This window comes from Toxotes jaculatrix, chromosome 17 (genome assembly GCF_017976425.1).
Source record: "Toxotes jaculatrix isolate fToxJac2 chromosome 17, fToxJac2.pri, whole genome shotgun sequence".
Taxonomy (NCBI): Eukaryota; Metazoa; Chordata; class Actinopteri; family Toxotidae; genus Toxotes; species Toxotes jaculatrix.
The window spans coordinates 11,990,934-12,014,432 of NC_054410.1; the positions used below are offsets into that span (position 1 = coordinate 11,990,934).

Sequence of the window (23,499 nt, forward strand, 5' to 3'; positions counted from 1 at the left end):
ATGCTTATTGTCTGTTGTTTTTTTCTGGACAATATAATTAGAAATAGGGTTAGATTCCTGCACTATTACTCATTTTTTTTACTGTCAGCAATTAAAAGAAACTCATTTACTTTCTTCTGCATGAAAACAAATTGAATAATTTCTTAATTTTTAGGAATTACCTGCCCTTGTATTTACTGAGGACAATGTGAGACCCACTCTCACATTTATTAGCCTTTATTACATGCCATTAACTTTTTGTCCTCTCTCTCCCGTAGTCCTGTGCTTGTTTCTCTCTGGTCTCTCTTTCTCTGTACCTTTCTGCAGGTATCTCTGTCTCCAGAGCTGCATGTTCTCTGTCTGTGGTCCTGGCTCCACCAACCTGCCGCTGTTTATTGTCTACAATTATCCATTGCTAACACATTACTATGCTTAATTTTCCACCCTGCTTCAGATAAATTTTGAATTAATATTCTGTGCCAACTGTAATGTAAATAATTACCAATCATGACAGCCTTTTTGCTTCTGTGCTCTGTTTACTATCATAACTATAATCTGCTGAGCACACAGTATCTACTAACTGTTATGTAATTTGAATGCTGGCTTTCTAACACTGTCCACTTCCAACCCTGTTTGTATCATGTTTTATATTCTGCATCCTTATCCTTCTCCTCCTCTCCTCCATTCCCAACTGTCCTATCTTCCTTCTTTTCCTCCTTTCACCCAGCCCGACCATCGGCAGGAGGGTCCCCCATATGAGCCAGGTTCTGCTCAAGGTTTCTTCCTGTTAAAAGGGAGTTTTTTTTTCTTGCCACTGTCACCTTAAGTGCTTGCTCCGGGGTCAGGCTCTAGGTCAATGTAAAGCGCTTTGAGACAATTTTTATAGTGGAAGGCGCTATATAAATAAAACTGAAGTGAGCTGAAGATAAAGAAAAAGAATACTTTACCTACACAAATCAAAATCTGTCTGTTTTCTTTGCATTGCCTTAAGCCTTTCCCCTTTTGTCCCTGCTTTTTTTTATTTTAATTAACTCTTTGCACCTGAAATGATTACACTTCCATTTTTCTGGCGTGTTGTAGATCATGACAGGGAAGACTAGAGTGAGAGCATCTCGAAGGCAGACACGAGGAGACATAAATTATCTCACTTCAATAATCAGGCCTCCCATGAATATGTATGAGGCCTATGGCACTACTCAATCAGGTTATGAGGTTTTAAATGGCATGAGGAGGTAAATCATTTGCATCTGCAACAGCGAGCATGTGTGGAATAAGAGTCAGAGAGTTCAGCTGCTTCAGTTCGCAGATTATTTACAGATTGTGTGCCTGTGTGCATGCTCAATGACTGTTCAGTGAATGTGTGTTCATGAATATGTCCTGCTCCATGACTGCCAACCAGGGGTACTAGTTGCGCACCAGGGGGTTCTTCTGCAGTAAAAGTAACAGATAGTTGAAATTGCTGGCTAAAAGAATATAGAGTTAAAATAGCTAACAATATTAGTTAGATAAACAGTTATTCAACTAAAAGGAATTATTTACCTTCAGGTATTTAAACCATGAAAATTATTGATAAGCGGCTTAATTTGTAAACTATCTAGTCAAAATTGCTAAAAAATGAACAAATTGAAACGTTCATCTTCTACCCCTGACAATGGTAGAAGATACACAATTACAGACTTGGTTAAACCAACCTAATTATTTGTATGCAAAAAGTGTCAGTTGAAAAGAACATGTTTGGAACAATGGCAAAAGTTACTTGAGCTCATATGATAGAGGTGAGTCAGACAGAAACGGTTGGGAGCTGCTTCTTTAACTTACACTTTCACAGGTAAAACAGGCAGCTAAAGCTGTGACCAGTTGCTGTAAATGAATGGCAATAACCATTTACTGTTCCCTACAAATGTAAGAGGAAAAACTGCCTTTTTCCCCAAACACGTCTCCAACAAAAGATTTTCCCATGTGTCAGAAGTGTCTGGGGAGGTGAAGAAATGATCTCAAATGGGATTTCCTCATGTCATGTAAGCCAACTACACACACTGCGCAGAGAGCAAGCGTATTTCAGTAGAGGGTCTGAAGGTGTTTAAATTACACACCTGCAAAGCTTTCCACGGACTGACTCATTCCAATTTTGCACCACTTTCCTCTCTTTTCAACCTCTCCTGCCCTCTGTATGGCTGTATACACTAGCAGTGTACTGACTCACAGGCACTGCAGCTTTACCCTTTGGAAAGTTTCAGATTATTGAGGCGATTTGGTGTTGTTCTTTCTGCTACAACTTAAAGGGAAATCACATATGGTGCTATATATTTTTTGCTTGTTACATTGTAAGAAATCTAAATATAACCATGACAATGCTGTTGTTTCTTGTTTTTTTTTTCAGATTTGCATAAGAGCTGGGACTGTAAGCTTTCTGATTTATTCAGGAGAGACTTGTTTTTCCTGCTGTTCTTTTGGTCTGTGCAAAATCCTCTCCACATGAAGGCAGAGGAAACAATTAAGCCATTACTTAGCAAACATTCAGGATTTTCATGCTTCATCAAAACTCTCTCTAATTATTCTGTTTTTTTTTTATAAACCTCTGGCTACAGTGAACCCTTCAGGTAAAGCTATGACTCCACAGGAGGTGTTTTTTTCTTCTTCTGAGAGCCTTGTGAGTGTAGAGAGGAAAAAAAGCTACTCTACAATAGTAAGTGAAAGCCTGTAAATTGTTTTCTTCAGCCCAAAATGCCCTGCAAGGTTATTCCAGAACTGTCTTGTCAGTTGCTTGCTGTTATTATTTTTTTTGTATCATCAGACAATAAGAGCTGATATTACAACCACACCATATTCTTTTTAGAATTGATTTATGTTGTTTATCGTCTTATTTCATAGCTCTTGTGATGCCCCAGTTGAGTTTCTCCTGAACATTGAAAATGCATAGAGTTCAGGCCAGTAATTCCAACAGCCTCACAATGAAAGAGGACCATCTCCTGAATTTACACACACAGCATACAACTGCCGGTGCTCACTATACGAAGATCACTGACATTTGCATGTGAAGACTACGTAAAGCCTGCTTGCATTTGCAGTTTCATAAAAGATGTTCACAACACAATCAGACATGAGAATAGCAGGATGCATAAGTAGAAGTGTGATTTGCCTACAATATATTGCATTTGGAAAATGTCATGCTCCCTTTAGCAGAGGTGACAACAGTTACTCTTCCCTGATAGGATATTCGACAAATAGTCTCTCCTTATCTTCTATAGTACTCAGAAAGCAGCTCATCCCTGCCTAAACTGTCTGTGCTTTTCAATCATCTCCCAACCATCAGCTACTAAAACATATACTTTATGCTCTGTGAACCGGTCTATAGAGGAGTTCCAAGCAGGCTCTAGACCACCATCCTGTCAGATGCTCTTTTTTGTGAGATAAAGATCAAGTAAATTAGATGCATTATGTAGCTTCAGAAATTCACTTACTGAAGCGAGAGAAAAAAAAGACACCACTCAGCTTTTTAACTTGATGTGGAATAAAATGACACCTATGCACTTAAACACAGGGACCGTGTTGGATTAAGTGTTCCTTTAGTAAATGTCAGACTGTATAATTGACTGCACCATATTTTGATCTAATTGTGCATTAATGGCAATTAATGGTGCGTCAACTCATAGAATAGTTTTCAGTTCTTCTTTTTCCCTGGAGTGTCTCATTATTGTGATTGTATTAGATTGTATTAGAAAGGTTTTTCAAAAGATTATCCAGAAGAAAACTTTTTTTAAATGATCTTTCATTCAGGTTTCATTAGCAATAACTGTGATATAAAATCAACTTTACTGATGAAGTTTTCAGCCTTGGTGTTGTAATTCCATGTGGGTTTGCTTGATACAAGCCTGTTTGTGTGATTTTAGTGTAGGTTTTAAATATAGCATATCTACAGACTTGAAAGAGCAGAAGAATGCTATACTCGCATTCTCATTACAACTTATTACAGCTTGACAGCTCTCTAATTTTAAAAGATCTTACAAAAGCTTCAGGACTTGGTCAAAAAAATACTGAGAAACCCTGCAATGGTGCATAACTCACCAGACTGCTTGTTTTCACTGCTTGTTTTGAGGTAAAAGTGACTCATCTTTCGGTAGAGCTGCTCTGAGCTGTTGCAATCAGTAATAGTAGTGACACAAAACCAGCACATATCATGAATTCGTTTTTTGTGTGTGTGTGTGTGTGTGTGTGTGTGTGTGTGTGTGTGTGTGTGTGTGTGTGTGTGTGTGTGTGTGTGTGACAGCTGCAAGAAAGAAAGAACACAGAGGTATTTCTGCACTTGTTAAACTTTCTCTCAATTTTATCCACTCTACTATTTTTACATATCCTGATGAACAGCACAGAGGATGCTTTTTAAAACCTATCAGCATCTAGAAGTTGACATTTAAACAACGCTGCAGGTTTTGCATATTAGGTTGTGTTCGTCAAATGTCACAGCTGTAGCAGAAAGTGCGAAAAGCGTTCCCTGGCTCAAGGCCAACAAACTGAATGACAGACACACATTAATCGCTCATTATCACAGAATCTCTTCATGTTCCTATTTTATTCCTCAACTGTTATGAATGAAATTAATAGTGAAAATGGTTTAAATAATCGTGTTTACTGAGTGGAATTCAACAAAACACATCTAATAGTACAAATAGAATAGCAAACAGTACAAATGCACAAGGACATGAATATGGACAATAATATAATGAAAAACTATAAACTTCATTGCGTTTTATTTGCAAGGACAAGAGCAAAATCACTGTCTTTAGTATCTGTAAGCTCACAATAGCAAATTTTTCAGTGCTACATGGACTTTCAGTTAAACATAAACATCCATACACAAAAAATATGTCTGTACACACAAATTCTCTTAATCTTTTTACATGTGTAGAAATTCAGTCACAGAGACAGAGGCGCCGTCTGTGAAGATTCTCAGTCAGTGAGGTTATGGTGTTTATAGCAAAAATACACAAGACAGAGTTGTTGTGTGTTTGTGGCCATTATCATTTGTACCAGTGATTTTGTATAAAGATGGACAATATGACAACTCCCTAAAAGTGAGGCCAAAACATCTAAATCGTCCCCTGGTGGCTGGCTGCAGTATAGGCCATAAACCCTGCCCCGTCCTTGTTAGCGTATGGGGCCTGGGCCAAACTAAAAAATGATTGACATGACTGACGGCTGTGATTGACTCACAACTGACAGGTGTATGGGCAGGAACTCGACACCCCCCCTCACTACTATGCACACTCTGGCTTCAAATGATGTCAACAGTGCAAGATGGCAGCACCTGTACGGGATATTTTGGCTTCATTTTTGTACAGTGGGAGGAAGCAAAGACGCGTCGTCCATCTTTATATTCAGCCACTGGGCTGTACACAATGTGGCTGTTTCATGAAAGCCTTTATGTGTTGTTTGAATTTCACTGTGCTTTAAATGAATTCTCTATTCACTCCATTTGTCTGCCAGTATGAAGGCTGACAAGATGCCTCTTAAATTTGAAGTAAAGAAGATAAACTGCATCAATTCCAAGGCAGACGTTTGCATCCAACTGGGCTAAAGAAATGGATGAAGTGGATCCAGTGGATGAAATTCTTATGCGCATTCATCTTGAACAACAGCTTAAGCGTAGTTGTCTTGAGGAACAATGTTACTTGCAACAGCACCTGGTAAATCTGCCACAATGGTGGAGGTGTGAAGACGTGGCATTCTGTGTGACATTGTCAGGATGCTTGACCCTTGACCCCGGTCCTTTCCTCTTCCTCTCCTCCAGGACAGGAAGTGGTGACACAGGTAGGACAGGAACTTGTCATGTAATGAGGCGTAAATAAAAGGGTTGTAGCAAGCGGAGCTCATGGCAAACAGGTGACTCGACACCTGGATCACATTTACGTAATTCTTCCCCAAGATAGAGAAGTCTGTGTCCAGGTCACGGATCAGATTCACCACCTGCAAAAGAAACTGTGATTATTTAGAGTATTGATTCAGGGTACAGTTCATTTGATAATTAATTCACTTTGTTGCTTGTTCAAGCTCTTATATTCAGTTCACTACTAAACTAGGTCTATACAAACAGTGTTTATAGTTTTAATAGATCAGCAAGCACCTATTTGCAAGACAGACAGACAAGAGTATGATTGTTCCTGTGGTTTTTGGCTGTCTGATGGTACTCTTTTAGCAACATACTGAGCTAACTACACTGCTAAAATCTACTGATTCAGTAAGTATGAGTGGTGATTTGGTATGATCAGTTCATTTTAAAGATATTGTGTTAAAGATTCATTCCTACAGAGTAGAGGACACCTCTGTTATTCACCTTTTTGCTGAGAAAGAGATGAGAAGATCAATACTACCATCATGTCTATATGTCATGTCATTGCCGCTGGCTTTAGCTAAAGCTGTATTTAGCTACAGATATGAGAGTGGTATCAATCTTCTCATCTAACTCTTGGCAAGAAAGTGAGTAGGCTTATTTCCAATGTCTAATTATCCCTCATATATTGATCAAAGCATCAATCTCTCTCTCTTCACTCATGTACCTGTAAGGGGAGCCATGAAAAGGCGAAACAGAGGACGGACACCAGCAGCAGGTAGAAGGTCTTCCTCCTCCGTCTGCTCCAGGCAGCCCTTGCAGATCTCAGCTCTGAACATGCCATCAGGCCAGATGTGGTCCTCTGCTTCAGCTGATAGGATATAGCACAGTAGGAAATGGATACAGCAGCCAGTGGGACAAAGTAGGAGAAGAAGAGAATGAAACAGGAGTAGATGAGGCGACCTCGCTCCTGACCGTCCCAGAACTCCTCACACACGGCCATCTGCAGGCCTGTAGCCTGCAGGTCCAGGTAGACGGTGTGTAGGGCTGTAGGTGTAGATAAAGCTAGAGAGGACAGCCAGATTAGGACCACCAGACCCCAGCAAAACTGGCAACCTGCTCTTTTGCGGATGGGATAAGCCACAACAACGTAACGATCGACTGCAATGGCCATAAGGGACAGGACTGCAGCGTAGACAGCTGCAGACTGCATGACAGTGACAAAATGACACATGTGCGGTCCAAATACCCATCCACGCTTGTCAAAAGCATAGGATGCCGTCAAAGGGACACAGAAGATGCACATGATCAGGTCGACAAGCGCCAGGTTGCTGATGAGGAAGTTTGTGGTGTTGTGTCTTTTCTTGTTGTGCCAGATGAGGAAGAGCAGGAGGAGGTTGCCGGAGCAGGCGATCAGGACCACAGCAGAGTAGAGAGGGATGAAGACGAGCTTCAGGTCGAACAGGAGGTCCAGGCCAGAAAACGAAGGAGCTGAGAACGAGGAGGCCGAGAAGAAGGGGCGAGAGGAGTTGCAGAAAGTGGAGGAATAGGAGGCTGAAGAGTCAGACGTGGATGGAGATGAAGAAATAGCTGGAGTGGAAGAGTTCACCCTGGATCGGTTCAGCGACTTCTCCCAGTCCATAGCTGCAGAAACCAGAATGAATAACAGTTTATAATGAGATCATATCAAATAACCTGCCGCATATTTTGCATACATCATACCTCATTTACCATCATAATTACAGACACATATTTGCATCATTTATTGAACAACATTTTGATTGAGCCCAAAGTGTTATTAATATGATGATAAGATATAGAGATTGAAGAGATGAGTCACATTTGGACAGACTAATTAGTGACCATCTTCAAAACTCTCAGTCAATCAATCTCATTAAAAAGCTGTCCCTCTCAACAGTAATACATCTGTTTACTTTCATCTGTCTCATCTTCACAACATCCTTTCCCCTCTCCTCTTCACTCTACACTTATCACCTTTCATTTTTCTCTGCCTCTCCCAATCCTTTCCATCTCATCACTGACACATTGTTCTTTTTTTCTAACCAGCCAGCAATCATTCGTCCAATCCATTTGGCACTTTTCCTCTCTCTCAGCCTTTTCTCATACACACCGGAAATAATATCTTTAGAGTCACTCTCAAAGATTGTCATCCTGAACATCTGCTACAACATCTGTATGTGTCGTCTACACTGATGTTAATGATCCAGTTATACTCATCACCTGGCACTGTACAATAAGATGTTATGCAAGAGCATACAAATGGACATGAATGCAGAATTTTTTTTCCCCCACATTTTGCACAGAGGCTTGGAAATGGTATGAATTTCTCATGGCTGTGACTTAAAGGATTTGATTCATCAAAAAAAAAAAAAAAAAAAAAACAGCGATGGAAGCACTTGAATGGCTTTTGAGAATGATAGAAATCACTACTAAATCACAATGAATACATTTTGGACTCATTAGTGTCATTTCTTCATTCACTGGCTACAAGTGCATGCTCATTTTATCAGTTTCATTCATTAAAAAAGCAAATCACACTGTATCCGCAAAATTAAAGAAAACAAAACAACAAAAGGAAAACAATCAGTATTTACAGGACAACTTTTGTGAGATTAGTCACCAAATTCCAAGGAAGCTGGTTCATTACATTATTAACTGTCAATAAAAAACCTTCCCTGACCAATGGTAGAACATGAAAAAGTACATATTAATGACCTACTTAGACTTAGCAAGATCTCCTTACCACCGCATTTGTCATAATGTTATTTCTCTCCCTAAATGATTTGAATTTTGTCAGGATAATTGGTTAAATTGGTTAAATCATGTCCAGTGCAGATGATCATAAAGAGGTATTATTATTATTATTATTATTATTATTATTATTATTATTATTATTATTATTATTATTATTATTATTATTATTATTATTATATTGAGAAATCCCCCAATCTTAAACTTATTATAAAAACAGTTCACTCTGTAAGGAGTCTCATGCAACAGAGTATGAATTTACAAAATGAGCAAATTAAAAGGAAAGGTACCTCGTAGAGACATCTGGTAACCTGTCAGATGAACAGTCCAGCACCTGTTTGTGTCCTCTGTCTGCAGGGAGTCCCACTGCTGTGCAGCCTCGTCTCTTCACTGCAGCCCGCTCTGCTTCAGAATAAAGAGGTGTGCTCATTCTCTCGCTCTCTCTCATACAGCACACAGTACGTGTTCATGTGAGTGAGTCACATCCAGTGTGATATAAAAAAAAATAAGATGCCCTGTCTGTCATTCCAGTCTCACTCAGTATCAGCCTCAGTGAACAATCATTATAATCACCTATGATACTCCTCTTGGGAGCTATAGTAGCTCTCTGGTAATAAATAGTGAATTTATAATGACCTAGCCTTGTTTTATGGTACTTTTTATCTGCCATGGAATCACTATAATTTTCCCGTTGGGACTTAGAACGTGTCCAGGGTTTTATGTAGCCAATTTATAGTATCTCACACACATTTTATGATGTTATTTCTCCCTGTATTGTCACTTGTCATATCAAATTTATCTTGAAACAGACATCTCAACAGAGTGGAAGGACTGACTTTGACAAAGTGTAAAAGAAGGAGAAATAAAAATCTCAAATTATTATCTTGAATAGCCTGTGCCCTCACCTCCTCTGAATCACTGTGACTGCAGAATGTCACATTTCCTGCTGTGAGGTTTTTCACAATGTGACCACTTTCTTAACAGACACACCGAGTGACCGACATGAGGGAATAGAACAAAAATTGAACAATTAAGGGACAAGCCATGATCTTTCTCCAGCAATAAACATCTTAAATATTCATAAAGCTAAACCTAATTTAAAAACTGTGAGCCTTGGTGCCAGAGCTAACCAAAAAGCAGTGTGACCGTGTAACTCATCAAGTATCTGCAAAGGTTGATCGAGGACAAAATTCATTAGCATAGGACTACTTGAAAGGCTGATTGTGATAGTAATCAAGAGGTCCATGAACTGGAGGACATAGAAAAATATCTAAGGGTTTATAAAGCTGTTTTATCATTATTTTATAGTAATTATCCAAGTTAGCAAATAATGGTCATTGTCAATGAAATAAAGTGAAGCATGTCATGTCAGTTTAATTGGCCCTCAGGAGTTTTTAATAATTTGCTTTCTTCAACATACAGCAACAGAAAAGACATGGCTCCCTCCCTGCAGGAGGCGCTATGAGTGTATCATCATCATATGAGCATATAAATGAATTGAGAGTCTGAAGGTCATCCTGATTGTTTAATCCATATTGGATGAAGTATGTGGGAGACAGAGGGACAAATACATCCATTTCCTGTGTGTTGGCGAAGGGTCAATTTCGTGCCGGCGCCACGGGCAGACCGTGTAACCCACACAAAAACTTTTGACAACTTTTTGTCCCTAATGCCTTATGAGCAATCTGATCAAAATTTAGCGCAATCGGAAAATTACCCTGGGAGGAGTTTGTTAAAGTACGGTGAGTGCGAAAGGCAAAATGGTGCAGTCTTGCACAGTACGTCGTGGAATTTTTCTCCAAGAGGCTTTTTTTCTCTCGTCTCGACGTGATGCATCTGTGTACCGATTTTCAAGTCCGTAGGTCTATTTTCACACTCTAGGGGGCGCTGCAGAGCCGTTTGACCTCGCCGGGTCGCACGGACAGTGTCGAACAAGAGCTTTCGTCGGGGGACAATTTTGGGCAAAGTTTGGTGACTTTTTGAGCACGTTCAGGGGGTCTGAACCGTGAGCGCAGGTGACAGGTGGGTCACGGGCTGAGTTCTTTGTGAAGGATGTAGCTGTTTGTCGCTGCATTGTACACAAAGTGATAAATGTGCGTTACCACCTAAAAGTTGTGGACACTGCAGTACTAGATCAGATGGAGTGATAAATCCAAACCTCCCACATGTTTGTTAACACAGGTGTGGAACACAGGACAGCCTCAGGACACCACCGGACAACTTGGCTTTTCATCTTTCTCTGCACTGTGCCACTGCAGTATGCCACATGAAGTGGAGCAGACAGCAACCTTACGTGTGTTCATCCATTTCACAACCACAAGTGGCCCCAGTGTTCATGGCAGGCTTTACAAGGTAAGTTACTGAGTTATATGCCAGTCTGGCTCCTGTGGGAAAAGCCCTTAAACATTAAAGTTTGATGTATCATCACTGCTACTTTGTGCCAGCAGAAAAAGCTTGAAGCCCCATTTGGTTGGTTTTCCTTTCATGTGCTGCTCGTATCTTGTTCGGTACTTTATTCTTTGTCCTGGGCGCAAATGGGTCTTGCATTGGTCTTTCATGTGACCAAGCAGGGGCCCCAGGCAGAAACGCTGGTCATGGTGTACCTCACTTTCTGTCATTTTCTGTGTCCTGTGTGGCAACAGTGACTGTGTCCCTCAAAGATCTAACGTACATCCAGAATTTATTGTAATTTCCTGGCAGGGGAATCAGTCCTAGTACTCTGATTTCTAGTATTGCATTGAAAAGAATGGTAAATGTTCTTTATGCTTTTGGAAAATCTATAAATATAAATGAATAGATTTTTTTAAAAAAAATATAATATTCCCTCATAAATTAAATTATTTATCCTTTTTCGTTTTTTTCCTTTTCTTTTTCCTAGGGATGACATTTAGTGTTAACTGGTTGCTGGGACTCATTTTATCAGGGGACATCGCAGGTGCATTTCTTTATTAACACCTTCCAGAGGTGGAAATGACATTTTAATCAAGGATGGGTGCCAATCAAATTTTAATTTCCTGCCACTCGGGGACTCACACCATTATCTTCCACCCCAATCCAACCTATTACCACCAGGCAGGGCTTTGTGAGACCTCAAGAGGTGGCAAGTCACTGACTATTCTTACTGAAATAGTAACTGTAATCAGGATTCCACTTTGTTATGTCAAGATAACTGGCAGAATGCATTCTCCACTTGAAAGGAAAATGACAAACACTGTTTCAGTTTTACTGCGTTCAGTAGATTTCACACTTTCAGACCTCTGGGTCCTAGAAGATCGACAGCAAGCTAATCAGGAAGTCCTCAGTGGTTTTCATGTCAAGGACCCCAATTGAAAATGATTCACAGAATGAAGCTGTGGCTGCTGCTACTCAAATGAACACTATCTGAGAAGATTTTCCCATGCTGAATTGATTTAATAATTGATTTTAACTCAATTTATACACACCAATTTATAAGTCACATCCAGGTAAAACAACTGAAGTCTGATGCAACAACTGTGCATTAAATTTTACCCTCATTGTTGAAGCTGTTTCACAGAGATGTTGATTCATTTTTATGGTCATTTTTAAGGTTTGCGGTGCTGTTGAACTGCATTGCATTATACTGAGGGGTGTCACTAAATATTTTGCCCATGCTTTTTATATCATTAAGGGGAAACACTGCTACACACAATGTGAGTAGATGTCAGTGAGGGAGTGGAATGTCACTGTCAAACTAGTATATCCCTCCCATTTTCTTGTTACCAATATTTTCAGCCTTTCAGAGAGCTTAGTACCTTAAATATTAAGTTAAACGTTTCCTTCTTTCTTGCAAACTGCCTCAAGGGGCCTCTAACAAGTTTAAAATTTGTGGAACAGAAATCTTCTGCACTTTGTAGATAAATAAACTCTGGTTCTTTGCTGCCACCTAAAGATACTACAGTCAGAAAGTTACACCACAGGGGAGAAACCTGCTGCACTTGACACTGCCTATCATCTCGCTTGCTCTCACTTACTCACACAGGCTTGTACTTCTATTCTTGTGAGGGCCCTCACTCATAAAACGCTTTCCACAGCCACCTAATCCCAACTGTTACAAAGGGGAACTGTACATATTTAAAACCTTAAGCCTAAAACAGTCCTCACTTTGCCAATATGTCCTCATTCCCGAAGGTTGAATCTCAATTTGATCCTCACAAAGATAGAAGCACACTCACACACACACTTCAGTCTCTCAGAATATTCTGAGTTTTAATAATTACATTTTAATTTGCATTTTAGCTGTGCCTCAGCTCTCTAGCTAAACATACAGTAACAATGCACTTGCTCCTGCTAATGAGCAGACCCACAAACAAAATCAATTCTACTTGTTTTTATTGAAACAAGGGTAAAATGTCATATGTAAAATCAACATGGCAAAAATAAAGATGTTAAACAATAATATTGTATATTGAATATACTGTAACATATTATGTAACAGTATATTCAGGAGTATATCACATCATATTCCTACTTTAGATGTCACAGTTGTGAGACGCTGAAAAATAATGTCTCTGGAAGATAATGCATTGCTTATGTCATATAAGTCTAATTTACAACATGATACTGCATGTGGTCCTTCATTATCCTTTGTATGTGTGTGTAGGGTAACAAGCTATTCTTGTTACTCATAAAATAGGAGGCAGGAGTCACTAGACAGACTAGATGCTAATTCTGCTGCTGCAGGACAAATAAGTCTAATTTCAACTCTTTATAATACTCTTTATTATATATTTTCATGGTGTGATGTGGTTGAAGGGATGAATAGCAAAGACAAAAAACGTGACTGAATAAGTACTTAACACTCAGTTGCTGGGGATACAGAGAATGATGACAGGCTGTAATTGCTCCTTTGACCGCTGATAACAAAAGCTTTGGTCAAAACAGCAGAATGATGTAACGCAGCTCGAAATGAGAACGGGGGCTAACAAGCCACCCTTACTGAATACACTCCAAATGAGTTCTTCTGTCAGTGTTTCTATTTTAATGTGCTCATTTCTCTGGGCTGTGAGTGTCATCTTCCTCAGGGTTGTGTGTCTCTCCCTCTGTGTCCTCTCCATTTTGTGTTTCGTTTGGTCCTGCTGGTTCCTTATTTTGAGATGGCCTCAGCAGATACTCCAGCTCCTCTGCGCTGATGGCCACCTTCTCAGGAATCAACCACCTCTTGAAGTGTTCGAGGGCACTGGGAAGAGAGGTAAATAAAAGGTCAAGGGTGTTAAGATGAGAAGAAGTCTATCTAAAGCTCTCTACTGCTCAGAAAGCCTGTATTATCCTTGCAACACAAAATGTGTAGGAAATCTGTCATCTAAACCAGTGCACAGCAAAATGTAAGGACACTATCTTTTCTTTGGATTTAGTGGAACAGTGACAAGACAAGACAGTAAAAAAAAAAACAAAAACTGCTCCACCAGGATAACTCTTCATGTCAAGTCCATGTCCTACCTTTCATCCATGTCACCACCTTGGAAAAGCTCTGAGGTCTGGGCATCGTGCAGGAATCTATCCCAGCATTCTTTCTTAGCTTGAGACAATGAACGCAACATGTCCCTGGAGGTCACATCACTGGATTGCCCCTTTAATTTTTTCAGGCGATTCTCTGCAGAAATATATAGGCCAAATATACTGTTTTACATCTTACATCAAAGTTATAAATGACATTTTTTTAATGGAGGCTTAAGGGCAACAATTTCTCTTTTTGAGAGCACAATCACTCAGCAAGCTGCAGACCACTTTCCATCAAAGTGCATCAAAATTCTCAGGAATTAATAACATGCCACAATATTACACCCTGCTGTGGCTGCAATACATATTCTATTTTGCTTATAATAGGGTGGTATATCCGGTTGCCAATTAGTCAAGTGATGTATAAATTAACATAGGTATCAAGTTTACAACAACCATTTGTGGGTCAAGATGTTGTACTTTGTAACAATATTTTTGACAAAGTTGTGTGTTTTGCATTTGTGTTCAATTCAGTTTTTCTTTCAGGTGCTCCCACAACATTTGAAAGCAGAGGTGGGCCACCTCAATTGAAGTGAAGGCAACATTACTTTGCATACAAAATATAGTGAGAGCTAAATGGGACCTGAGGTGCACAGCCATGAAAGGGACAGGGAGAAGCGGGCCAATACCTAAACTGGCTATGTAGATTTCAGAATCCTCCATGGGTTCCCACTTGGCACTGGGAGAACTGATGTTTGTCCCATTTGATTGTCCATTGACCTGGACTCCGACTTGTTCTAGTGGCTGGAATGAGTCTTTGAACTCGGAGTTGTTCTCTGGAGCTGCCTCAGCTTGCACCTCTGGAAGACTGGAGCAGATCTCGGTCCACAGCTCACCGCTGGACCGGACCTCCTGACTCTCGAAGTCGTCGGTCATTCTGGTGCAGTCACAGATGTCAACGTCAGTTTTCAAAATCAGTTAGCGTTAGCCTGTGTTTGTCTGTGACCTGGCTCTTTCAGCAGCATTAAAACAGGCATGTCTAGAGGATATTTATATATAAAAGACAGAAATGGAAACTGCGCATATTTCACAATGCAAAGAGAAACCAAAAATTAAGCATAATTTACATCAACATGCTTAAGCTAAACTGGTGTCTACCTACTTTCTTCAAAATGGCTGTCACCATAATAAATCTCAAATATGTCTCCTAAGCATCTTACCTGTGTGAAAATCGACAGGTAAACTGTTATTTCCTCTGATGTGTGAATTTAAAGATTAAAGATTAGCCCTGCTAGCTGACCGCGTCCATGATCCACAATCTTTAACGCGCGACAGCCCACTTCCTCGTTTGGGGGAATATTATTGGACATTATACCCGTCAATCTAACTGCTTTGCATTATGATTGGCTCTCTGTTGTTTCGTGTTTGAAGATACGCATCTTATTGGTCAAGTGCTACTGTTTGCTAAGGAGGGGGCTAGGAAGTTTGTCTCAGCAGGAACGAGCGGTGGCGAAGGTAAACAATCTCCCTGACCTCTGTGGAATTATTTTATTAGTGAGTGTTAACTATATTCAGAGTTGATATGAGAATTTGCAGCCGTTCCGCGATATTGTTTATTTATAATGTAACGTTAACTTGTTTTTACAGCTGTAAACTACGTCAGTTTAAAATGTGAATAATCTCAGTCATTAAGTCTGCTGGGAATGGTTGACAAACCTGTTACAAATGACCAGAACTGTCTCTGTTGTTGCAACATGGAGGAATCCAGCCAGACTGTTAAATGTTATGCTGCAATTATGTGATTTTGAAAGAAAGAAATATGATCTTCATGTCACAGCAGGGAGACCCAGGGTAGGAGATGCGAGCGGCGTTGCGCCTGGCAGTAGTGGCTGTCCCTATGGGTGTGCTGCTGTCCCGGACCATGGCGTGGATGTCCAGTGGCAAAACACATTCAGAGCTCGTCAGCAGGCTGAGGGGTAATAGACTGAAGCCATCAGTTTTGATATCATAAGGTCCACAATGTGAAGGCATTTTTAACTGTGAGGGTTGTTTTTTTTTCTAATGTATTTAAATTAAGTGTGGTACTCTTTAAAAAGAGGAGAAAAGAAGGGATTTCCCCCTTTTCTCTTTTTCTTTCAAGCTGTTTGTGCATGAGGGGGCATAGCTGGTCACAGCTCAGAAACCAAAATCCTGCACATCAGTTCTGATTATGAGCTCATGATTTCTATATTGATAGACCACCCAGGTCTAAATATTGAACCTAGCTGAATTCTTTCCCCTTTGAATATTGATTATCAAACTCTGTGTGGTTAGGAGTGGTAAAGGTGGTTGGGTTCAGGTTCAAATGAGGGAAACACAAATAGACAGAGGACCGTACTTCAGCACCCCAGAATTTATCTTGCATACAATTCAGTTCAATGTTCAGTTCAATGTTATTTCCTCTTCTTTTCTTCTTTAGATCATGGGGTGATCCGCAGCGACAGAGTATTTGATGCCATGCTGGCTACAGACAGAGGGCTCTACTCTAGAGACTATCCTTATGCAGACTCTCCTCAAGCCATAGGTATTCATTCCAGTCATTCTTTATTAAACACACATGCTTATCAATTCAGAAACAGATATGTGATTAAATTCATTGTGCTGTTAAGTGGAAGCTGTTTCATGAGTACAGATGTGCACTGTGGTTCTCTCTCATCTCAGGATACAGGGCAACCATCAGTGCACCACACATGGTGAGTACAAACTCTCAGATAACTTAAAGTGTGTTTTACAGTTGGTAGGACTAAAAAAAATCACTGGTATACATCCACGATTCACTGAGTGTTTTCCTATGGGCTTGGTTTCACAGCATGCTCATGCTTTAGAGCTGTTAAGTGACAAGCTAACAGAAGGGGCGTCAGCACTGGATGTGGGTTCAGGAAGTGGATACCTTACTGCCTGTTTTGCAAGAATGGTAAATTCTGTATAAACTTCACATTTCTTATGATTAATTTATTATTGAATTTATATTTACTCACATGAGTTGATGCAAAATGTATGCCTGAGAGCAACAGCTACATGTTTCCTATTATGTGTAGACAGGACCCAGTGGTAGAGTGGTTGGCATTGAACACATCGATGAACTGGTTCAAATGTCAATAAAAAACGTGCAAGCTGATGACCCAGAACTGCTCTCCTCTGGACGTATCAGACTTGTAGGTGAGTCTGGCAATGTCAAAGCCATACCATCTCAAATCTGGATGTTTAAACTTCACAGTACTATAAACGTTTTCCTTACACCTGTCCTCAGTGGGAGATGGAAGGCTGGGCTACCCAGAAGGAGCACCGTACGACGCTATTCATGTTGGTGCAGCTGCAGCCACTGTTCCTAAGGCTGTAAGGACACATATGGATTTTACTCTCATGAAAAAAGGATAGAAGAGAATAAAAAAATCGTGCACAAGCTACATCCAAAGTCCACAAACAAGGCTCAGCAAGTTAAAAAAATTTTCTCCAGTGTCTCCATCTTGGCTGACTGAACTGAATTTGTCATGTTATATTTCTGTTTTCTGCTCTCTCTCTCTCTCTCTCTCTCTCTCTCTCTCTCTCTCTCTCTCTCTCTCTCTCTCTCTCTCTCTGTTAAAGCTTTTAGAGCAGCTGAAGCCAGGTGGGCGGCTGGTTCTCCCAGTGGGCCCTGATGGTGGCAGTCAGGTGTTGGAGCAGTATGATCGCCAGAGTGACGGGACCTTCCTTAAAAAGGCTTTGATGGGAGTTGTTTATGTACCCCTGACTGACAAGAGGCGTCAGTGGCCTGGGTATTGCACAATAACACTTCTGACCTATCATTTTAAAAGCAAAACCAGTGAAAGAAAACCACTTTATGTACTGACAAATAGCTGAACATTATTTTTGGACATTATCTCCTTCAGGCGCCTCTGTTATCTTAAAAGTATTTTTCATGAGTCACATCCACTTACATCCAGCAGCTTGTTCCTGATGGGATCCATGCTGTCCTTGTCCTTTGTCTCTGCAGAGGTGAGCTCTGACTGCAGTGTGGTTGCCCCTGCAGGAGATGGCGTTGGTGCTGTGTCTCTGGGGCCCCATAGCACTCCTCATGGTTTCACTGAGCTCCAGACTTAACAGCCACCTGCCTTGGTGGGTTGTCACCTGGCAACATACAAGGAGGATCCTTCCAAGAATGCCAAAATGAGTGAGTGGCTGAATGAGTGACCACCGCTGGACTAATGACTTTTCTACCAGAATCCATGGAATCAGTTAGAGACTGATAAGGACATAGTAGATGACAAATAAGGTTGTTTGTGGTTTAAGTGAGTCACGTCATTATTTATGGGCAAGTTAGTGAAGTTCAGCTATGACAAAATCGCAGCTGCAGCTTGAAGAGCTATAGTCTGTGTTTAATTCAGATGAATGGATAATTGGTGATATTGTGTGTAATCTGGGAATGCATTGATTATGCAGAATGCAGTAACACATAAAGCCAAGAAGTTTAAAACTTAAATTTAAATTTAGCAATTTAACAATATAATATTGTTTTGTGGTAAAAACTTACTTGCCTCATCAACTGTATGTGTAGGACATGTCCTACATTGTTATTGTAGATCAGAAGGGACTTCGTGCCAAAAATTGACTGAGGCACTTAACTTTTTGAAACTATACAAATATTGTAGTTATGTGTACACTCATCAGATTTATTAATAAAACCCACTTAATGGATAGTTCATTGATTGTTGCCAGTCTTTACTGAAAATGAATAAATTTGTGTCTGTTTCTGTGTAAAATTGTCTCAAAGTGAACAGAGGTCATGGGAAGACACAGAAAGGAACTGAACCCACAAAAATGTTATCACTCAGCAGAAGGAAGCACAATCAGAAGCATTTTTTCTTTTTTCAGTCACTTCAGTGCACCAACACAAGAAAATACACATTTCATGATCAAAACCAGCAGAGAGAAGAATACTACAATAAATACATGTATGTACTTTGAATAACCCATGTTGACATTAAAGACACACATGCACAAAAGATTACACACAACTAAATGCTAATTTTCCTTACGTTCATACTGCATTGGATTTCTATACATTTTATTGAATTTAATGGTAGTTCAACAACATTTTCGTTTATCCAGAGAATTCTATGGACACAACCTCGCTTCTTAGACAAAAACCTGCAACAAAATGGGAATACAACTACAGTTTCATGTTAGTATATTCATATGGAAACATCATTTGCACAGCCACACAGTCTTGGTGTTGCCGTTCACGGGATTTCGCATAAAACCTAACGAGGTGCACGTTGTGGACAGTTGGTGGCGATAATGTTCCGATGAGGAGGTGATTTCCCCTTAAAACCAAAGGAAAAGAAGAAACATGACGCTTCTACTGTTTGGACTACACTTTCGTCTGAATTGACTACATATTAACGTCATCACTGCGCGCCTTTGACGAGAAAGACCTCTAGCTAGAAAACGATGCACGTGAGTGTCTCGTTCAGAGGTTTGACGAAATGTAATTTACCTTTTCTCCTCTCTGGTCAAAGTGAAGTTAATAAGCGTGTAGTTTGTAGAACACATCGACTTGTTTCATCTTATAACGTTGAGAAATCTCGAAATCGTCGTTTTTGTTTTCCACGGTGTCAACAGAGCAGCCCGACCATGGAGCAGGCAGCAGCTGCTCCAGGGACACCGGCGGAGGCAAACAGCCCGGCGTCTACTCAGAGAACCACCGCTAGCGAGGCGGCAGAAACCGGCAAACGTAAAAGCGACGAGCCGGTCGATCCAGAGGCAAGTGGCCGAGGGAAGAGGAGGAGAGGAGCTGGGGGGAAGAAGCTACGTCCGGGCGAGCGATACATCCCTCCTCCGCAGAAACGGAACCCCGGCGTCAGCTTCAGCCAGGAGCATTTCAACGAGACTTCCTACTACTTCGAAGGTGGCCTCCGCAAAGTTCGCCCATATTACTTTGACTTCAAAACCTACTGCAAAGGTAGGTGGATTGGGAAGAGTCTCCTCGAGGTCTTCAAGAGTGAGTTCAGAGCTGAATCCATAGAGTATTATCAGAGGGCTGCCAAAGAGGGTCGCATTCGGCTCAACGAGTCACCTGTGGAGGACCTGTCTGTGGTGCTCAGGGTCAGTATCAACAGCACATATGTGTGATTTCATAATATCAGAAACACAGTATCATCGACTCAGGTGTGGTCTATGAAGCTCTGCAGCAGCATAGTAGATGCAATCATATTAAATGTGGGCTTACTTAAAAAAATCAATTCTTAACTAGATTTCAGGAATCTTAGCCAAATGTAAAGAAAAAAAACTGTTTACAAAACCAATCTCAACCCAAGCTCCACTTACATGCTTGTTCTGCAGCTTTTGTCTGTCACATGTGAAGTGCAGTGTCAGGGTTGTTTCCATGGGTGAGTGAACTGTCAAGCCTAAAAAACCCTTTTTTTTCCAGGGTTTTTTTAGGCTTATCAGTTTGATCAGTAGTAAGCAATTAAAAATTACTTTAGCAGTTACAGTATGGTATGCAGTATGATGACACAAACGGTTTTCTTCATCTTGATGTTTTAATATATTTCTCACAAGATCCATATGACAGGTTTAAAAACTATTCCTCTCATAAAATAGGAAACCAAACAAAATCCAAAAATGTTCAAATTCTGGCTTGAGAAGGACGGTAAACGTGTTGGGTGAGACATCTGGCTGCTGTCGGCCAGTCCAGAAGTTTTCCATATTTCTCTACTATCCGCAGAATAATGACCACATGAGAAACACTGTCCACCGCCACGAGCCACCTGTGGTCGGCCGACCCCTGGAGGTTCTGGTGGATGACGGTGAAGTGCTTGTGGTCGACAAGCCTGCCTCAATCCCAGTCCACCCCTGTGGTCGTTTTCGCCACAACACAGTAATTTTCATCCTGGGGAAAGAACTGGGCATCTCTGAGCTTCACACTGTCCACAGACTGGACAGACTCACCTCTGGAGTGCTGCTGTTTGCCAGAACTTTGGAGACATCAAAGAAACTGGACCAGTTGGTGAGAGACAGGCAGGTACGTTCGGGATGGTTTGGATTCATATTCTGACCATCAGGTGGTTAGGCACATTTGAAGTACATCATTTCAGATTATAACCCATACATCAGAGCGATTTCAGAAGTTCCTTACATGTGCTTTCTTTCGCAGCTTGAAAAGGAGTATGTTTGCCGAGTGGAGGGGGAGTTTCCAGAGGGTGAGGTGATCTGCGAGGAGCCCATCCTGGTCGTGTCCTTTAAAATTGGCCTCTGCCGGGTTGATCCTAAGGGAAAGGAGTGCCGAACTGTTTTCCAGAGCCTTAGCTTTAACGGAAAAACCAGCGTTGTCCGCTGTTTACCACATACTGGCCGTACACACCAGATCAGGGTCCACCTCCAGTACCTGGGCTTCCCCATCCTCAATGACCCCATCTATGGTTCCTCAGCATGGGGTCCTCACAGGGGGAAAGGGGGACAGGTGGGGAAGAGCGACGAGGAGCTGCTACGGGCTCTGGTAGAGGAACATCAGTCTCAAGAAAGTCTACACCTGTTGGATTTACCTGATGACGGCTTTGGGATTGGACAAGAGGCTGAGAAAAACAAGACATCTGAGAAAATAGTCAAGTCAGATGGTATGACTGAACCTGACAAGAGTGGAGAAAGTCATCAGACACCGCCTGATGCATGCGGTGGCGACAAAAAGCTAGATACACAGGAGTCGACAGGTTGCAGCTCAAGCAGTGAGACAGTAAATGAGGTGAGTCAGTGCTGCACAGACCCAGACAGTAACAGCACTTCACTCCAAGAAACTCAGAGCCATGTACCGATCAGATCAAATGGAAATCAGACAGAAGCAACTGACTCTACCCAGAAAACTCAGTGGAGTAGAGACCTCCTGTGTAGTGAATGTAAGATAGTAAGACCAGATCCTACGGAAAAGGAGCTCATCATGTATCTCCACGCGTTACGCTACAAAGGACCTGACTTTGAATATTCCACACATTTACCCGATTGGGCCAAAGAAGACTGGGTCGAAGCTGATTAGAGCCAACCTGATGAACACTAATGATGACTTTGACAATTCGGTCACTGCTGTCATGCATGACATGGAAAAGTGTGACCAGAAATCCTTCAAGACACTTTGATTTTTGCTGTATTTCTTTTGACAGTCTGTCAGTAGCTTTTCTGAAGGTGGTACAAAGTAAATTAGTTTTTGCATATGCTGCTTCCACTAGAATTGAACTATCTTTTCTCTTTGGCTTCAAACTGTTTATGCCTTAAACAAAAATTGGATTTTTTTTCTCATTTTACTTTGAGGACTGTTTTAATGTCAAGAATACAGTTTAATTTAATTTCATCCTTTGAAGCCTGTAATCTGCCTGGTAGTCCAACCAAAAATTCAAATAAAATAAAAGCCAGTCTGCGGGAAAATAAATGTTTTTCATTTTATTTCAGTTTTGTGAAAAATTAACAACATTGACAGCTGTAAATGACAGTGGTGGAGACCCTTATAATTTCTTCTGTTCACAGAAAGCCTGTGATTGATTTCATTCGTCTCTAAGGCAGATGATTCTGCTGAGTCAAGGCTCATTAAAGAATTGTGATTATACAGTTAAGATGTCAAAAGCAAACACTGTCTTAGAAATATTTCCTTGTCAAGGCTCCAACTCCTTTTTGTTTTACACTTAATATCATATTTAGGATCATAAAAACATCTCTTCTTTTTAAAGGACACATCCTTTGCACAAAACACACACATTTTTAGCTGTTTCATCAGATGAAACAATTTGATAGACAATTGGCACATGCTGCTCATGTCATAAATACCGTTATTTAAATGTTATTGAGACACATGTGATGTGACATCTCAGCTGTGGGATGAGCCATAGATAAAGGCTTTCTGTTCCTTAGATAATTGCCGGTTGGAGTTTCTCTTAACAGTCCTACAGCAAGGTTTATATACAAATTATTAGCTGTTGAAGCAGTGGCAGGTGATGGTACAACTACTGCTTTGGAAATCGAAATTAGAGCTCACTCCTGCTTCTTTACAAAGGCTAAGGCATGTACTGAAACCCACAGATCCAGGAACAGAATGCACTTTAATTCACCAACACTGTACAAACCTACAATACAGTGTTATATCTCCATTAGAAACCTCTTTTCCCTTTCAGATTGAGTACAGTAAGTAAACATTATATTTTTTTGGCACTGACACTGGAATAAACAGCATGGCCTTTAATTTGACAATGAAACATTAAATGCAACCAAGCCATGACATTACGAAGGACACGTTTCTGATTTTCTACATCATGGTCACAAAGGACATTCTGTACATATTATCGTCACAAGGTGCAAAATCAACTGACTGTAGTTCAGTGACAGTTGTTTGCTACTCTACCTGTGATAATGATTGATTCTTGCTAATATACTATATGTGATTTGCACACAGGCACACATAATGGATC

General features: G+C 40.6%; 4 protein-coding genes across 7 annotated transcripts; 2 read left to right on the top strand and 2 right to left on the bottom strand.

The window, feature by feature from the left end:
* Positions 1–5,613: 5,613 nt before the first annotated feature.
* prlh2r (prolactin releasing hormone 2 receptor) lies at positions 5,614–7,445 on the bottom strand. Its single transcript, XM_041061118.1, has 3 exons — positions 7,376–7,445; positions 6,531–7,291; positions 5,614–5,940 (listed from the first exon to the last, which is right to left on the bottom strand). Exons 1-3 carry the CDS (start codon positions 7,443–7,445, stop codon positions 5,614–5,616), a joined length of 1,158 nt encoding a protein of 385 aa, XP_040917052.1.
* A 5,463-nt stretch (positions 7,446–12,908) lies between these two features.
* On the bottom strand, positions 12,909–15,368 carry ccdc32 (coiled-coil domain containing 32). Its single transcript, XM_041059930.1, has 4 exons — positions 15,253–15,368; positions 14,722–14,969; positions 14,033–14,186; positions 12,909–13,772 (listed from the first exon to the last, which is right to left on the bottom strand). Exons 2-4 carry the CDS (start codon positions 14,966–14,968, stop codon positions 13,583–13,585), a joined length of 591 nt encoding a protein of 196 aa, XP_040915864.1. The 5' UTR covers position 14,969; positions 15,253–15,368; the 3' UTR covers positions 12,909–13,582.
* A 129-nt stretch (positions 15,369–15,497) lies between these two features.
* pcmtl (l-isoaspartyl protein carboxyl methyltransferase, like) lies at positions 15,498–18,853 on the top strand. 3 transcript variants are annotated; one of them, XM_041060694.1, is made up of 9 exons: positions 15,498–15,547; positions 15,870–16,008; positions 16,491–16,595; positions 16,733–16,764; positions 16,881–16,985; positions 17,110–17,230; positions 17,322–17,407; positions 17,657–17,826; positions 18,081–18,852. In XM_041060694.1, the coding sequence occupies exons 2-9, from the start codon at positions 15,891–15,893 to the stop codon at positions 18,115–18,117; spliced, it is 774 nt and encodes a 257-aa protein (XP_040916628.1). In that variant the 5' UTR covers positions 15,498–15,547; positions 15,870–15,890; the 3' UTR covers positions 18,118–18,852. The 3 variants fall into 3 exon arrangements, with proteins under 3 accessions (XP_040916628.1, XP_040916627.1, XP_040916629.1); XM_041060693.1 differs by having other exon boundaries at positions 18,045–18,844; XM_041060695.1 differs by having other exon boundaries at positions 15,546–15,586; positions 18,081–18,853.
* A 578-nt stretch (positions 18,854–19,431) lies between these two features.
* On the top strand, positions 19,432–22,456 carry rpusd2 (RNA pseudouridine synthase domain containing 2). Of its 2 annotated transcripts, XM_041059899.1 has the most exons (4): positions 19,432–19,538; positions 19,673–20,155; positions 20,778–21,074; positions 21,207–22,456. In XM_041059899.1, the coding sequence occupies exons 2-4, from the start codon at positions 19,685–19,687 to the stop codon at positions 22,077–22,079; spliced, it is 1,641 nt and encodes a 546-aa protein (XP_040915833.1). In that variant the 5' UTR covers positions 19,432–19,538; positions 19,673–19,684; the 3' UTR covers positions 22,080–22,456. The 2 variants fall into 2 exon arrangements, with proteins under 2 accessions (XP_040915833.1, XP_040915832.1); XM_041059898.1 differs by having other exon boundaries at positions 19,485–20,155.
* The last annotated feature ends 1,043 nt before the right edge of the window (positions 22,457–23,499 follow it).

Coding starts and splice junctions, on each gene's coding strand:
- prlh2r (XM_041061118.1), bottom strand. CDS start 7,445: ATGGACTGGGAGAAGTCGCTGAACCGATCCAGGGTGAACTCTTCCACT. Junction 7,292..7,375: donor AGCTATTTCTTCATCTCCAT/CCACGTCTGACT, acceptor CGTTCTCAGCTC/CTTCGTTTTCTGGCCTGGAC. Junction 5,941..6,530: donor TTTCATGGCTCCCCTTACAG/GTACATGAGTGA, acceptor TTTCTTTTGCAG/GTGGTGAATCTGATCCGTGA.
- rpusd2 (XM_041059898.1), top strand. CDS start 19,502: ATGCACGTGAGTGTCTCGTTCAGAGGTTTGACGAAATGTAATTTACCT. Junction 20,156..20,777: donor ACCTGTCTGTGGTGCTCAGG/GTCAGTATCAAC, acceptor TACTATCCGCAG/AATAATGACCACATGAGAAA. Junction 21,075..21,206: donor AGTTGGTGAGAGACAGGCAG/GTACGTTCGGGA, acceptor TTTCTTTCGCAG/CTTGAAAAGGAGTATGTTTG.
- pcmtl (XM_041060694.1), top strand. CDS start 15,891: ATGCGAGCGGCGTTGCGCCTGGCAGTAGTGGCTGTCCCTATGGGTGTG. Junction 16,009..16,490: donor GCTCGTCAGCAGGCTGAGGG/GTAATAGACTGA, acceptor TTTCTTCTTTAG/ATCATGGGGTGATCCGCAGC. Junction 17,408..17,656: donor CAGCCACTGTTCCTAAGGCT/GTAAGGACACAT, acceptor TCTCTGTTAAAG/CTTTTAGAGCAGCTGAAGCC.
- ccdc32 (XM_041059930.1), bottom strand. CDS start 14,968: ATGACCGACGACTTCGAGAGTCAGGAGGTCCGGTCCAGCGGTGAGCTG. Junction 14,187..14,721: donor AATCTACATAGCCAGTTTAG/GTATTGGCCCGC, acceptor ATATTTCTGCAG/AGAATCGCCTGAAAAAATTA. Junction 13,773..14,032: donor GGTGGTGACATGGATGAAAG/GTAGGACATGGA, acceptor CTCTCTTCCCAG/TGCCCTCGAACACTTCAAGA.